The sequence below is a fragment of the Lagopus leucura genome, unplaced genomic scaffold (assembly GCF_019238085.1).
Source record: "Lagopus leucura isolate 7727_CA_CO unplaced genomic scaffold, USGS_WTPT01 Super-Scaffold_100024, whole genome shotgun sequence".
NCBI lineage: Eukaryota > Metazoa > Chordata > Aves > Galliformes > Phasianidae > Lagopus > Lagopus leucura.
In genome coordinates this window covers 5,121,781-5,135,538 of record NW_024962276.1, presented here as the reverse complement: position 1 = coordinate 5,135,538, position 13,758 = coordinate 5,121,781, and the positions used below count along the sequence as shown (strand labels likewise).

Below are 13,758 nucleotides of genomic sequence, written 5' to 3'. Positions count from 1 at the left end.
TTTATAAAGTTTACCATGTTATTGTTTCATGCTAATACCTATGAAATGGCATCCGCAGCAGCTTGGCTTCCCGAAGTCACTGGGACAGAACTGGAACATCAACAAAGTTTAGAGCAATAAACACGAGCATAAATTTATGTTTCTTGGAACTGTCTCCACACATTGTAACTAGTGGAAACAAGTCTTGAACTTAATTGTTTCAGCTCACACCTACACATAGTATAAATACAGAGGTTCATCTCTTCCTCTCAAAACAGGGCTCGGAAGCAAAGACTGCAGCTAGTTGAGGTTTTCTTCATACTAACTTACCTTGGAAAGATGGAACTGCAGATTGAATGTATTCCTACAGGAGAAATCATCCGCGTGGTTAATCGCAACGGAGAACGCAAGACTGTAAGCCTGCTTTTTTATTCTCTGCTCTTTTCTTGCATGGTTAGCTGTGTGCTGAACAATTTAGTAAGGCTGTTCTGAATTGAGAAATAATAATGGGGAAAAAAAAAAAAGCTGTTTTTCACAAGTATTAAGTGCTCTTTAGCATTGGCTATCCATGCTGCTGGATTCCAGTTAAATGCAAGGCGGCATCCGGTTGTCAAAGTTTCATTTTCTGCACTCAAAAAGACAATTACTGATCGTGGTTAATAATGTCACTTAGTATGCTTTCTTTGAGGTGAATAAGCAATCATTTATACTTAAATGTAACTGCATTTGTATCTCTTTGTCATGGGTACTTATAAAGTGCTTAATATGACTTCAGTTCTGGTAGCAGACTGCTCAGAGCAGAGCCAGCACATACTGAAGTTCACATCTGTGCATACTGCTCCTGTTTCCGAGCATTGTCTTTCTAGCAAGTAATCTGAAACTCGATCTGAAAATTAGCTAAGACATTTACTGTGCAGATTACACAATTGTTAGGTAGTCATCTCACTCCAGAAAAACCTGAGAGCTCTGCCTTGTTACAGGATGAGATGGCAGCGATTCTGCTGTTCTTTGGCTTCCAGTAAATGGTCCCGGAATGGCACTCACTGACATGCAGTGATGGTAGAGGACACTGGCTGGACTGACTTGTCATTCCCAGAGGGAGCTGTTTCTTTAAACCTCACTCTGAATAACAAGCGCCAGAATCCTGGGGGAGACATCATAGAGAGAAAAGCCATTAGTTCAGCTTTCTAAAAAGCCTTCAATACTCATTAACAGTCCATAAAACTGTAATTTGCTACTTTGAGAATGGCGCTGGGTGTTTAAATACTGTTGGTGCTGCAGAGCAAAGTGGCTTCCAATGTACTGTGCTTTAGTACAAAGGGAAGCTTGTAGCTGGAGATGCTTTGAGCCGTTGCAGAATGGGACGCGCAGAGCTCTGGCGTTTGAGCTCAGGGCGCTTCGCCCTGTTAGGAAATGCTGTGGATCCTGAGTACAGACCCTCCAAAAGGTAACGTGCCTGGGAGCTGCACCGAGCTGCTCCTCGTCCAACCGAGCTGCCAGAGGGTCCTGCCTTCGCTCCAGAGCTGAGCTCGCCCTTTGGCCTCGTCACAAAGGTGGTCTCTTGGTGCTTCCCCAGGCAGCCAGCGGTGAGGAGGGGACGGAACGATTAGCATCGGCGTCCGAGATTTGTATCTGCCGTGCGTCTGGATGAGACAGGTGCTCCCGTCATTTTAAGCGACGGGAACGCGAGTCGATGCAGGAGCAAAGCTTAGCGGGGGGATGCCGTCGTCCCAAACGACGTCAGCGGCAGGAGCCGCTCCCGCCTCGAGCGGAGCCGCCGCGCCCGCGGGTCGGGGGAGGGCGGAGGTGCGGGGAGGGCCGCGGCTGACGGCAGGTGAGGGCGGGGGCAGGGCCGCAGCCACCCCGCCCGGCCCGCACTCCGCATGCCCGGCGCTCGGACATGCTCACTAGCGGCGCGGCGCGGGCTCCCGGGGGCAGTCGGTGCAGAAGCGCTGGCGGAGCCGCCGCAGGGCCCCGAGCGGAGCGGGCGGGGGGCGCGGAGAGCAGGTGAGCGCGGCGGGGGAGGGAGGGGCGGACGGCGGCGGCGGTGGCGGGGCCGGAGCCGGAGCTGAGGGACGAGGACCGGGGACCGCCGCCGCCCCGTGCCGGGCTCGGCCACATGGCCGCGGGAGCGCGGCGCTGCCTGCCGCCTGCGGGACGTGTGGGGGGGGGGCCGGGACGGCGGCGGTTCCGTCCTACACCCCGAAGTCAGCGGCGTTCCCAGAAACTCATAACGTTTCCACGGTAGAAACAAACGATCCTTTCACGGCAGCGGGCATCCTGGCGGCTGCGTGGCGCGTCTCCGGCAACCCGGAGCAACCCCCGCCCTCCCCTTCCGTAACGTTACTAAACGCGCCCCGGCGACGCTTGTCTGACTCCGTCCCGAAGCGGCGAGCCGCCCGCCGGGCTGCGGGGCCGCATGGAGCGGGCAGCCGGAACCGGGGGGTGCGGCCGTGTCACCGACAGCTGTCGCCGGGGTCCCGCCTCGTTCTAATCAGTGAATTTTTGTCCGTAGCAAACTTATTTTCCGCGTTCTTGCGCTGTTGTGCGCTCGTTGGTGGTATGGTCCGCTGCGGATAGCGCTTGTGTTCGTGCAGGAATAATTCTTCCTTGTTTGCTAGAGGCGGTACAGGTGCCTAAAAGCACTTCCTTCTTGAAGCTCGGTATTTTTAGTTGTCTTTTATAGTTGGAGATGTTCTCAAGGACCAGAATTTCTCCAGCTTGCACCGCGTGTCTGTGATCCCCCTCAAACTGAATGGTCCCCATCTGTTGTGTTACCTCGTGCCATTTTCCCCCTTTTCTAATACACCTGGGTTTAATTGCAGTGAGAGACGGTGGGAACAGTTAGGGAAGGATTTGGACTCTTTGCTGAATTGATTTCTTATTCTGGTAATGTGAATTTTCTAAGTAACTCCATTTGATCTGCATCCTCACGTTTTGGGGGGGATTGTAGGAAGAAAAATGGCTCTGAGATACAAGACTTGATAAGATGAGGAGTGGCCTCATGTTGTGCCAGGGAAGATTCAGGTTGTGTATTAGGAAAAGCTTCTCCAAAAGAGCAGTGCTGCAGTGGCACTGCTGCCCAGGGAGGTGGGGGAGTCCGCATTGCTGGAGGTGTTCCAGAGCTGTGGAGATGTGCAGCGTGGTCACTAAGGGACGTGGTCAGCATTGGTGGTCAGTGGAAAGTTGGACTCGACGATCTTAGAAGCCTTTTCCAATCTGAATGATTCTGTGACAGAGACCATTCTGGTAATTATCCCTTCTTTGCTGCTGGAGGTGGAAGGCTTCTCCAGAACTTCTTGCAGATGACAGCTGCTTCATTCTAGCAAGTGACAAGTGAGAAAAATTTGCTTGGTTGGTGGGACAAACCCTGCCATGAAACAGAACCACATCTTAGAGCAAGCTGCAATAAAGGCGTTCTACTTGCATCTCATTTTGGAGCAATAGACAATTACCAGCTGTCAGCACTTTTTAAAGCTCTTTTAGAAACTGCCTAGGGCTTAGAGAACTGATGAGTTCTTAATTTTTACAATAGGCCCTGGGATGGCAACCTCTGTCATGACGCTTAGGGACGGATGTTCAGTTTTGACAGTGGATCCCATCTTTTAGGGAGGGCCTGTGTGAGTGTAAGTCTTGTCTTCTGTTCTGCCTGACAATGGCCAATGGAGTGCAAGGCTACATTCATGCTACCCTAATTTATCCTATGATAAAGGACAGATCTTTCCTCAAAAAACAAACCAATAAAACCAAACAGTATAACTGAGTCATAATGTACCAAGGGAGTGTGAGATCCCTTGTGACTCAGGAGTCAGTGTGCAGTTTCTATTGTTTGTTGACCTTGCACAACTGACAGTGGAGCAACTTATGTGGCTGAAGACTTCTATGATGTATCTTCAGATTTTACAGTGTGCTTAAGAGCGATGAGGTGAGTTCTGACCAGATCATTCAACTCACATAAAGACTTTCTTGATGTTTGATCGAAGCCTACTGGAGGAACGATGGTAAAAAGAAGTGGGGGCCAAGAAAGCTTAAAAACAGATCAAATATAGTGAGTTTTCTTTTTTTTTTTTCCCCCCTAAAAAGAAAGAGCTAAAACTCCCTGGAGACCTTCATGTAAAGGTTAAATAGTCTTTTTCTGGCAGTAGGCAGGCATTAGGAGCTGTTGATTGTTTGCAGTGTCACTTTGCATATGGGATGTAACCTTACTGTGGTGCACACAGGGTGCTTTTTAGGAACTGTACAAATTCCTCTTCCACTGTTTAAAAAAAATAAAGAAAAGAAAAAATGAAACAGCCTGCATCAAATGGATGAGAAATTATCTGCAGCAGCTGGCCATGGCCACAAAGCAGTGCATAAACCATCACTTTCCTGTGTTTTGCAGCCATGTGCTCTCAGCTGATGCTTTTGAACAATTCCAGCATGCAAAGTGTTGAGGGTCAGCAGGCTTAGAATGCTCTGCCTCACAGTTTGAAGGAGTGGTGGGTGTGTGCTGCTCACTGGGTGCTTTCGGACGCCTGATGTCTTCTGTAGAATGAGTTTGTACCTGGAAAAAAAGTAGCATGGTGTTGGTGCTGCAGAGAAGGAGATGAAGAAGAGCTAAAAGCACAGCACATCTCCCTGAGGTTGGTGTGTCCTGCTCCCCCTGTAAGTGACGCAGCTGAAACTGAGCCACTTCTCCTTTCATACTGCTGAAGAGCCATATATAGATACATAAATATAAATGTGTAAGTGTATATTGTTAAAATACTGCTGTGGGAAGAACCGCTGTGGAGGAGTTTCCTGGCTGAGCACATTGTGTGAGCACGTGGACGTGGTGACGCAGGAAGAAATGGCTGGGACTGGGGGAGGCAGTGGTGCTTTGTGCTGGCACGCAGGGGCTGCAGTTGTAGCATGGATTTGTCTTCTGTCAGGGGTTCTGCTGTGTTTGACTCTCATCCCATTATAAGCAACTCATGAGTGATGTGGTTGGTTTTGACTCGGATTACTATCCCTGACTTTGATTAGGAACCACATATCTAACCTTCTATCGTTATTTCTAGTGGATGAGGCTTGCCTTTCTGTGAGATTAAATACAGATATTTTTTCTGCCTGAGGGAGCCACATCTACTGTTCCTCTGGATTGTATGTTCTCTCTGGGAAATATCATATTTATTTTGTGCCCTTTGCATTCTTCATGCTTTGTTGATACATTAGTGAGGTAGGTGGGCAGCTCTCCCCAGAAAGCATTAACAAAGCTGTAAGGAGCAGTAACTCCATGTGAAATATCTGAACGAAGGTTCAGATAGAGTGGACTGTAACAAAGTAATTTGTTGCAACTGAGCCCTGTTCAGTTGGGGTGCATAGTGGGGAGGAAAGCTGAAAGCTCCTTTAGAGCCTGCTCCTGCCTTAATTAAATACGCAATGCAGCAAGGAGCAGCAGGGCCAGTACCTTTTCTGTTTGATCTTCCGTATAGTCTGTCTTATTTTAAATTCCTGTACAAGACAACAAAGGTTAGTATTTAGAATTGATGTGTTCATGCATGCGTGCTTTCCCTGGCAGCTTAAGGAGAGATCTTGGTCACACCAACGAGCTGCTCCTCACTGTGACATTGCAGCCCTTTAACTGGCACGCTGACCTTGGGTCGGGTCAGACACCACCCTTCCTGTAATTGAGTACATGGACATAGATTTTTAGCATTTGGCAGTGCCTTTGGGTGCTCTGCTGCTTGCCTTCTAGGCAGTAAGGACACAATGCTGTGAGATGTTACAGCCTTCCGTCACTGCAAAGTTTTGTTACTGAATATGCAGGGTAATTGTTGGTGCCAAAAATAGAAAAGGATATTATGTCAGAGTGTATTCTGACTTTTGCCAGGTACTGGGTCATCTTTGAATGACAAAAGAAAAACAGACATCCCCAATGCTTAATTCCTGCCACTCCAAACACATTTTTCTCCATAAAGGAGCTTTCTAAAATCGCTGTTATGCAGAAGGATGTACGTAGACAAAACAGGTACAGTGACACTCAGCCTGCTGTCTGGATGCAAGATGAATTCTGCCCTTGCTTTAAGGGCTGTACCTTTACATTCTGATGTCACTGACTTATTTGAGACGCTTTTCTGGTAACAGTTTACCGTGGATGTTTGACTCTTTCCTTGTAGCTTTCTGGTGTCTGACCAGAGATTTCACCTCTACAAAAGGTAACATAGGAATGTGTGGCCCTGGCCGTTGGGAGATGTTAAGACTTCAAGGGAAACCTTTGTGTCTTAGAGTCTAGGGTTGCATTTCATTAGCTAGAGTGATCTGTGGTGCCTCGTGCCAGCTGACAATCATCAGATGTATTGGCCATTTTACTAATGAAGCAGAGGATTATTGAAGGAGCTGTAATTCAACTGGAGACCTGTATTTGTCAGAGGGCTGAGGTGAGCTCACAACTGCATGCTTTTCTTCATTGCCACATGCTCAGTATTTTATAGTCTTCTGCTTTCGCTTCGCCTGTACCTGGTCTGGGTAGGATATTCCTGTCCAACAAAGCATCACCTTTAGCCACAATGAGGAACTGAGAACAGTGTAAATTCAGCTCTCATTGTGGTTATTGTTCATGGCTGAAGTGTTGGGATAAGTCCATTTCCAGTTGTGTAATAAGGAGATAGTGATCTGTTTAGCTTTTTAGAAAACTGAATTCCACTGAAACAGTATAACTGGAAGCACAGAAGTAGGAGGAAAACTATTTTCCATTCTGAAATACGTCTTTGTATAATGCTGTGAGTTGAGTTGTTTTAAACTTGCTAACAGTAACTAATAACTTTTACATTATACAGTCCACACTGAGTCATTGTTTACTCACGGAACTGACTTTCAGCAGACAGACTTGCTTGCTCACTTTAATAACTGAAATATGCAGTTCCACACGTTACAAGGCAGCACACTATAATCAACATTTTTTAAAACATAAACGTATGTATTTGCAGCACTATGTTGTGTTATAAGCAGTATGTCTGCAGTTCAGATTTTTGTCTGCAGCAAAGGCTCATGTATCCAATGGTGCAGCTCTAAGAAGAGAGAAAACTATTACACAGAAGTATTGTCATTTTTTTTATTGAACCTTGCAAAGTAGAGACCAGAAAGCCTTGTTCTCTGTCCACGTCTCATTGCTTTAAATAACAGGTTGTTCTCCACTCCTAGGCTTTTGGAGGCTGTTCAGAATTGCTCCTTCTGCATCCTGGGAGGGAAAGCCACACCTTTGCACCAGGAGTCCAGGAATTCTTTCTGACAGAATTGGAATGTAGTTAACAAAACAGATGGTTGGCATTTTTCTGCCTTAATTTAAGCAAGTGATGAATTTCAGTTGCGAATCATTCCCTTGCCTTTTTATGACTGCTTACCTGCTATTTTCTGTTAGCACATCTATTTTCTCACAGATTAGCTTTCTTACACTCCCATTACATCTATTAATATTGAAATAACTGGGATTTGTTTACCTGGCTGTTTTTCAGTGCACTGAACCAGCAGTGCCAGCTGTGTGCAAGGCAGTATAACAGAGTTTGTCCACTGCTGTGTTCATGTGGGAATGAAGTGGGGGCAGCACAGCGTGCCTGACTTGTGCTTGAAGGGACAGAGTGGGGAGAGTGTTGGGATGTTGCAACGCTGATGGATAACAGCTATGAGCAGCAGCTTATGGAGTCATTAGCAAAACCAGAACGTATCTGTTTGTTTAAACAAGTCTGGTGGTGGTTTGCATCACCTCTGCACCTTACAAAAGCATCACTCTGATTTTATGTCGGAATTTCTCATTTTGCTTTTGTTCCCCCAGTATCACAATTAACTGCACAGTGCTATAGTGATAGTCCTGGCAGAATTCGGATTTACTGTCAAAGTTAGAATGTTTCCTTGGGCAAAAACTCGTGTTTTTATGACTGCAGGATGTCAGGATGGCAGCAAGCACGTTTCTGATCAACTAGAGTATGTCTGCACATAGCCAGGAGGCAGTGCTCATTGCAGAGGGATCTTACATATATGTAAGCTTTGGAAGGTTTGAATATTTTCTGCTGGCTGAAGCCTGTAATGTAGATCAGACCAATCTTACTCTGTTCTCCTGTCTGTCTTCTGAAGACATTCCCCACAGACTATTCAGTTTAGCTGAAGAAGATTATGCTCAGCTTTATGGAATAACCTAATGACAGATGCATGTGTTCTAGCTGTCTTGTTAGTACAGATAGTGCTTTGCTGCAGCACTTAGAATTTTTGTTTCTAGTAGGAAGTATTTCTTTGAATCATTTGCAATCTTAGTCATTACTGGAGTACAGCAGCTCTATCTGTTGGCTAGATGTTGGCTGTATTAAAGTATTATCCTTTAAGATCACCAAGAAGATGACTCCTCAATTTACAGAAGAAACAATGCTCTCAAGACTGCTTATGAAGGGAGTGGAGAAAGCTGGGAGTAATTTGGAATAATAGAAAGGTAATTTATGCACTTTTATGAGCTATTTCTAAAACAGGTGTGTTTGTCCTTAGAACATTTGAGAAAAACATGTGACTACATGATAATGCAGACACACTACGTTTTCTTTTTGCATGACAGCATTGAATGCATGGGTTGATGGCTGTAGGCCATTTATATATTTTGGTTAAAGCTTTCAGACATTGTTTGTCTCGAGTATAAACTAATCTGGTTTGAGACAATCCTGTCCTGGTACAAGGAAGTACAAAGAGGAAAAAAATCTGAGATGAGTTGCTGTTCCCAGATAATGCTGTAGATGGTGACCACTATGAAACCTTTCTTGACAGAGCCAGAGCAAAGAGAGAGGTGCTGAGAGCCTGCAGGCAGGGAGTGTTGGGAGCATGGGCTTCTGTGCTGCCCTGGCAGGTTGGTGATGGGGGCACCACGTGAAGAGGAAATGTTGCAAGAGAGGCAAAGCTCTGTATGTGGAAAAGAAAAACCAACAAAAAACGCTTAGAGAGAGGGAGGCAGTGCTTGATCTCTCTTTAAACTGAAACCTGATCAGCTGCCAAGTGTCTGTTCCTGCTCTGATGTTTCAGCCTCTGTGCAGGGACAGAGGGGAGCTCCCTCCATCTTAAGCCTTGAGTCTATTTACCTGGCAGCTGCTATTACCCAAGCCACTTTCTTTAGCTCAGCTTGCACTAAAAGGAAAATTCCTCATAGTAGCTCAGTGTAGGATGAGAATGTGAACTATGCCCAGGCTGAAGTCCATAGGACTCAGAAGCTGCACTCATGTAACTGTTTACTTTTTTCTAGAAGCTTCAGTTAAATTGTTTGTCATAGAATGCATTTTTGCCTGAAATACTGATTACCATCAGAAATGAGTAGCCTCTGTAAGAGGGTCACGTTGCCACCTGTGTGGAAATGGGGAATGGAGGAAAATCAGTGTTGCTGTGGGTTGAATGCAGTGTCTGAAAAGAAGTCTTGGAACTGCAAAAACAGGTCATTACTTTCAGAAGAAAAGTTTTGTGAAAAATTTTGCTTTTAATTTTGGGTAGGCGGGGAAGGAAAATTACGGTCTAATGATGTAAAAGCAACTGTCAGCCTGGAGCCTGGCCTTCAGTTGTGGACAGTGAATTTCTCTGATTAACCTCTAGCACTGCTGAACTCTTGGAAGTGCTCTTTAGGCTGTGCTTTCACTGGCCCCAAACCAAATGATCTTAATTGCAAACCACTTATCTAAGCTGATGATTACACAACACAAATGTGACACTGAGCTTGCAGGAGTAAAAATTCAGTCAGTTTAGTGTGGGCTGATTGTCATTTGCAGTTTGATAGAGAATAGGAAGGTTCACTTGAGTCAGTAATGGCATTGATGGGGGTGTGAAGTGATCCTCATCCCTCCCTTTTCAAGCACCTGCCAGAGAGCTTCATTGCTCCTGTTGAACAGCAGACCCACTTACTAGCAAGGCCTATTTCTGCTGGCAAATCTGGTGTGGCAAACATACTCACGTGTGTCAGGTTAGGTGATTTATGGTGTTGACTTCCTGATCATGGAACACTACAGCTGTCAGCCTTGTAGCCTCTCGTGGGCTTGTGATGGTAATATGTGCATCACTTTCTAAGGTTTCAGACTTTAGGAGGCACGTACATATAGGGAACTAAGCAAGCATCCAAGGAGTCTTAGAGCTTCATCCAGTTCACTTTCAGTGCAGTGCCCTTTCTTTCCTTGTGTGTCAGGAGGATGTGTTCCTCTAGTATCTGAGGTAAGCTTGTATAAGCTCACATGAAGCTTTAATTAAACTGGTTTTGCCTGTAGTTCTGTACTCCCTGCCTTGACTTTAGTGAAACAAAGTTTGGAGAACAGCAGACGTTTGAGTTCCCTGAACTCTCACTACAGAGCGGAACAGATGTTGATCCCAGCACAGAGGCCTGAACAAACACTGCTTGGGGCAGCAGATGGGCTGCAGCAAAGCAATGTTGGCTGTGTATATCAGCTCCCAGCAGCAGCGTGGGACTGTGCTGTGGTACCTCAGAGGGTGCTTTTCATGTACAATGAGTGCTTGTTGTATCCCTGTGGTTTGTTCAGCCATTCTCGTTTTACAGCACTGGTTTTGTATCCCTGAAGTCAGTGGTAGTGAGGAAAAGTCTGAATTTACTAGAAGCTTCTGCAGTCATATTCAGAAGCTTGTGTGGATTGATTGGCACTAAGACCTTCCATTTGTGAATATGGGGCTAGCTGTGTAGAACATAAATGGTAATTAGCTGTCTTTTAAACAGTGGATTTATTAAGATTTACATGTAGAATGCACCATCTCTACTCCCATGTCCTGGGGATTCCCAAGCTATGAAACTTATTATAGCTCCTAAGCAGTACAGCAGCCATCTGCCCAGGGAGTGCCCATCAACATGGGATCAGGTCAGGAAGAGAGGCATGCTGATAAGTCCTGGAGCAGGCTGCCAAGGTAATAGCACTGAGACACTGAGCCAAGAGAAGCTGGTGTCTGTTCTGCCCCTTGCCAGAGCACTGCATGCGCTGGCTGAGGTTCAGAATGGGGGTCTGGCTGGGTGCTGGTATCAGATGTGTTTTGCCTTCTCTGGAGACAGAATGTCTTTGCTGCTTCCCAAAGCAGTGCAGTTTGTGGGGTCTTCGTGTGCAGGGACGTCCCCCTGTTCAGCTGGGAATGTGGGAACACCCGCTTTTGCATTCCTCTGCAACAGGTCTAAGTGTTCAGAAGTCATCTGGGCTCTGTTGGGACTCTTTGGCGAGGTAAACGTGGGATAGTAGCACAAGGTTACCCTGTTGTGGTATCTGAGGTGACGTTGTAATCAATGCAGGCAGAGAAGGGCACAGGAGAAGGAATGCATTTTGCTGCCAAAACCTTTCGTGCAAGAGGTTGGATCTGGACGTGTGCCCTTCCTGAGAGTACGTGCAGGTTCCTGAAATTTGTAGCTGCTGTTGCTGTCACCACCAGTAGTGGCACTCAAATAAACAAAATTTGGGAATGCCATCCCACGACAGAAACTTCAAGAGGCTATTTCTAGATGGAATTGAAGCTCCATGTGACTCAGTGGACTGTAGCCTTATTGTGAGAGTAGAAGTGGTTTTAAATGGAATTCTTTATATAGTATTGTTGCTAACGCATTAGTGGGCAGTTGGATTAAACTATTTTGGAACTGTATTCCTTTTTGATACTATACTAGCACTCTTGTTAAAGATGTTTCAAAACAAGCTGAAATGGCTTGGCAACTGCTGGTTGTGAGGCCATACTCTTTAGATGCTTCATTGTTTGTTTGTTTGTTTATTTGTTTTTCTTCCAGAAGAGAGAGATTTTTGGCAAAAGGAAGTTAAAGATACAACTTTAAAATACGTGTATTAAATACAAAAGTTATTACCCAGCAAACAAGCAGAGGCAGTAGCGAGTTAGCACTTGGATCAGTGAATTTTGGTATGGTGGAGTTCAGCTTCACAGGAAAAGAGAGTACCTGCATGTGATTCCTCCTGAGACCCATCAGCTGTTCCGGTAATTCTCCAGAATGTGCAATTTGTAAAACGACCAGACAAGTGTGTGCTGCCTATCACAGATACCAGGAATCCCAAGAACGTGCAGGATTTTCTCTCAAATTCCAGTTGCGTGTGCTTCCCTTTCCAGTTCCTTCTCTAGGGGCAGTGGGAGCAGGAAAAGAGGTCAGTCTTGAAACACCAAGTCAAAGAGGAGGAATTTGTGACTATGGAGCAGATAACGCCCATTGCTCGCTGTGCTTTGCCACTCCTCCACCCCCCCACACCACTGTGGAAAGTATGATTAAAGTCAGCCCCTCCGCCCTGACTGTCTGAACCATACATACATGCACAAATGCCAGATTCTCTTCATTCCAGGCTGCTGACTTCAAGAAGGACTTGCTCTGACAAGCTGGAAATGAGGACTGGCAGCTTTGTCTGCAACTCAAAGGCTTTATCTCTCTTAGACACTCTTCCTAACGTTTCCCACAAATACTGTTCTGCTGGTAGGATCTGTCATATACACAGGATGCCATCAGGTACTTAGGAATAAAGTCCTACATTGTGTAACTCTCATTAGAACAGGCAAAGAAAACTGAACAGAGCGATTGGCATCGGGCCGTAGGAGAGCTTGCTCTCCCTGTGCTTCAGCCTCATTAGCTGGGGAGCGGTAGGCAGAGTCAGCTCAGCTTTTTGATTCTCTGTGCACCTACCATAAGGTGCTGTTCTTTCCTCCACAAAACTTAAACAGACCTGCCTTTGTCTCTCTCTTTTAATATTTCCTCAGCAGATCATATTCAGCTTCCATAGCATAGCCCTGTGGTCTCTATGACCTGAGCTCCCACCTGGGTGTCCTTTCGCTTCTTCCCCATTTCATGTGGGCAGCACAGGTTTTGACTTCTAGGATCGTCTTCCTCCATCAGCAACTTGTCTGTTCATTCTTGCCTTCTAGCATTATTGCTTCACTGATGCTTCTGCTCAGTGAAGGATGCCAGCTGTGTCCACCTGTTAGGCTTTTTTTGCATGCACTTTTAAGCTGTCTTCTGCTGCACATGCAGGGCTGTTTTTTGCTTAGAATATTTATGTTCCCAGACCTGTCTCAATCAGTTGATAAACTTGGACTTCAGTAAATGCTTTCCTGGAGTGAAACTGGTTTGAGATATGTTGTCATGGTTCTAGACAGGCTCTTTACCACTAAATACAAGAAGGCCACGCTCTTCTTTAGATGATATTTTGTTTTCAAAATGAGCATTAGAGTAAGTATATTTTCACATGTATATAACATCAACACACAAAACTGAGATGGCTTTAGTCTTGATGCTGTAAAATGTGCACCCCGTGATAAAAATGTCTTAAATCAAATTGGAGTAGCTCTGGTGGTTGTGATTATGATTTCTGCTAGAAGGGGATCCCTGGTGCCATCATTGTATTCTTTCAGAAGCATCTTGCCAGTGTTATTTTAGGTTGTGGAGGGTGTGTACACACATATGTCCTTCTTATGGTATTTAGAAAATATACCAGTATCAAATGTCTGCCTAGTACTTCACACACTGCGTGTTTTGCTGCTGGTAGACAAAACTTGTGCCTGATTCTTGAAGGAGAGATGCTTTGTGCAGGGGCTGTAGCCTTGACTTTTGGCCATATAACTAAGTGCGTTGAGCAGAAAAGGGATTTTCCAGTTCCAAATCCTCCCTCTGACCATGGGACTTCACTTTCTGGGCATCGTGTGAAAAAGACTGGAGGAACAAACTCTTATTTTCTCCTTATCTGGCTCAATACCTGCAGAGAGCTCAGAAACAAAGAAGAGAATTAGAGTAAGTGCTATAATGAGGATTTCAAATGAGAAGCTGGCATGAAGAAG

General features: G+C 45.6%; 1 protein-coding gene across 3 annotated transcripts in view; it reads left to right on the top strand.

Annotated features, from left to right (window-relative positions):
• The first annotated feature begins 256 nt into the window (after positions 1-256).
• Positions 257-13,758, top strand: part of MYO1C (myosin IC) — a 53,395-nt gene continuing 39,893 nt past the window's right edge. The window contains exon 1 of one of the 3 annotated variants that reach the window (XM_042879422.1): positions 257-393. In XM_042879422.1, coding sequence (XP_042735356.1) covers positions 319-393 — 75 coding nt within the window. In that variant the 5' untranslated portion in view covers positions 257-318. Of the gene's footprint in view, positions 394-1,963; positions 1,987-2,453; positions 2,477-13,758 lie in introns of those variants that run through there. The other 2 variants (XM_042879424.1, XM_042879425.1) reach the window with 2 other exon arrangements.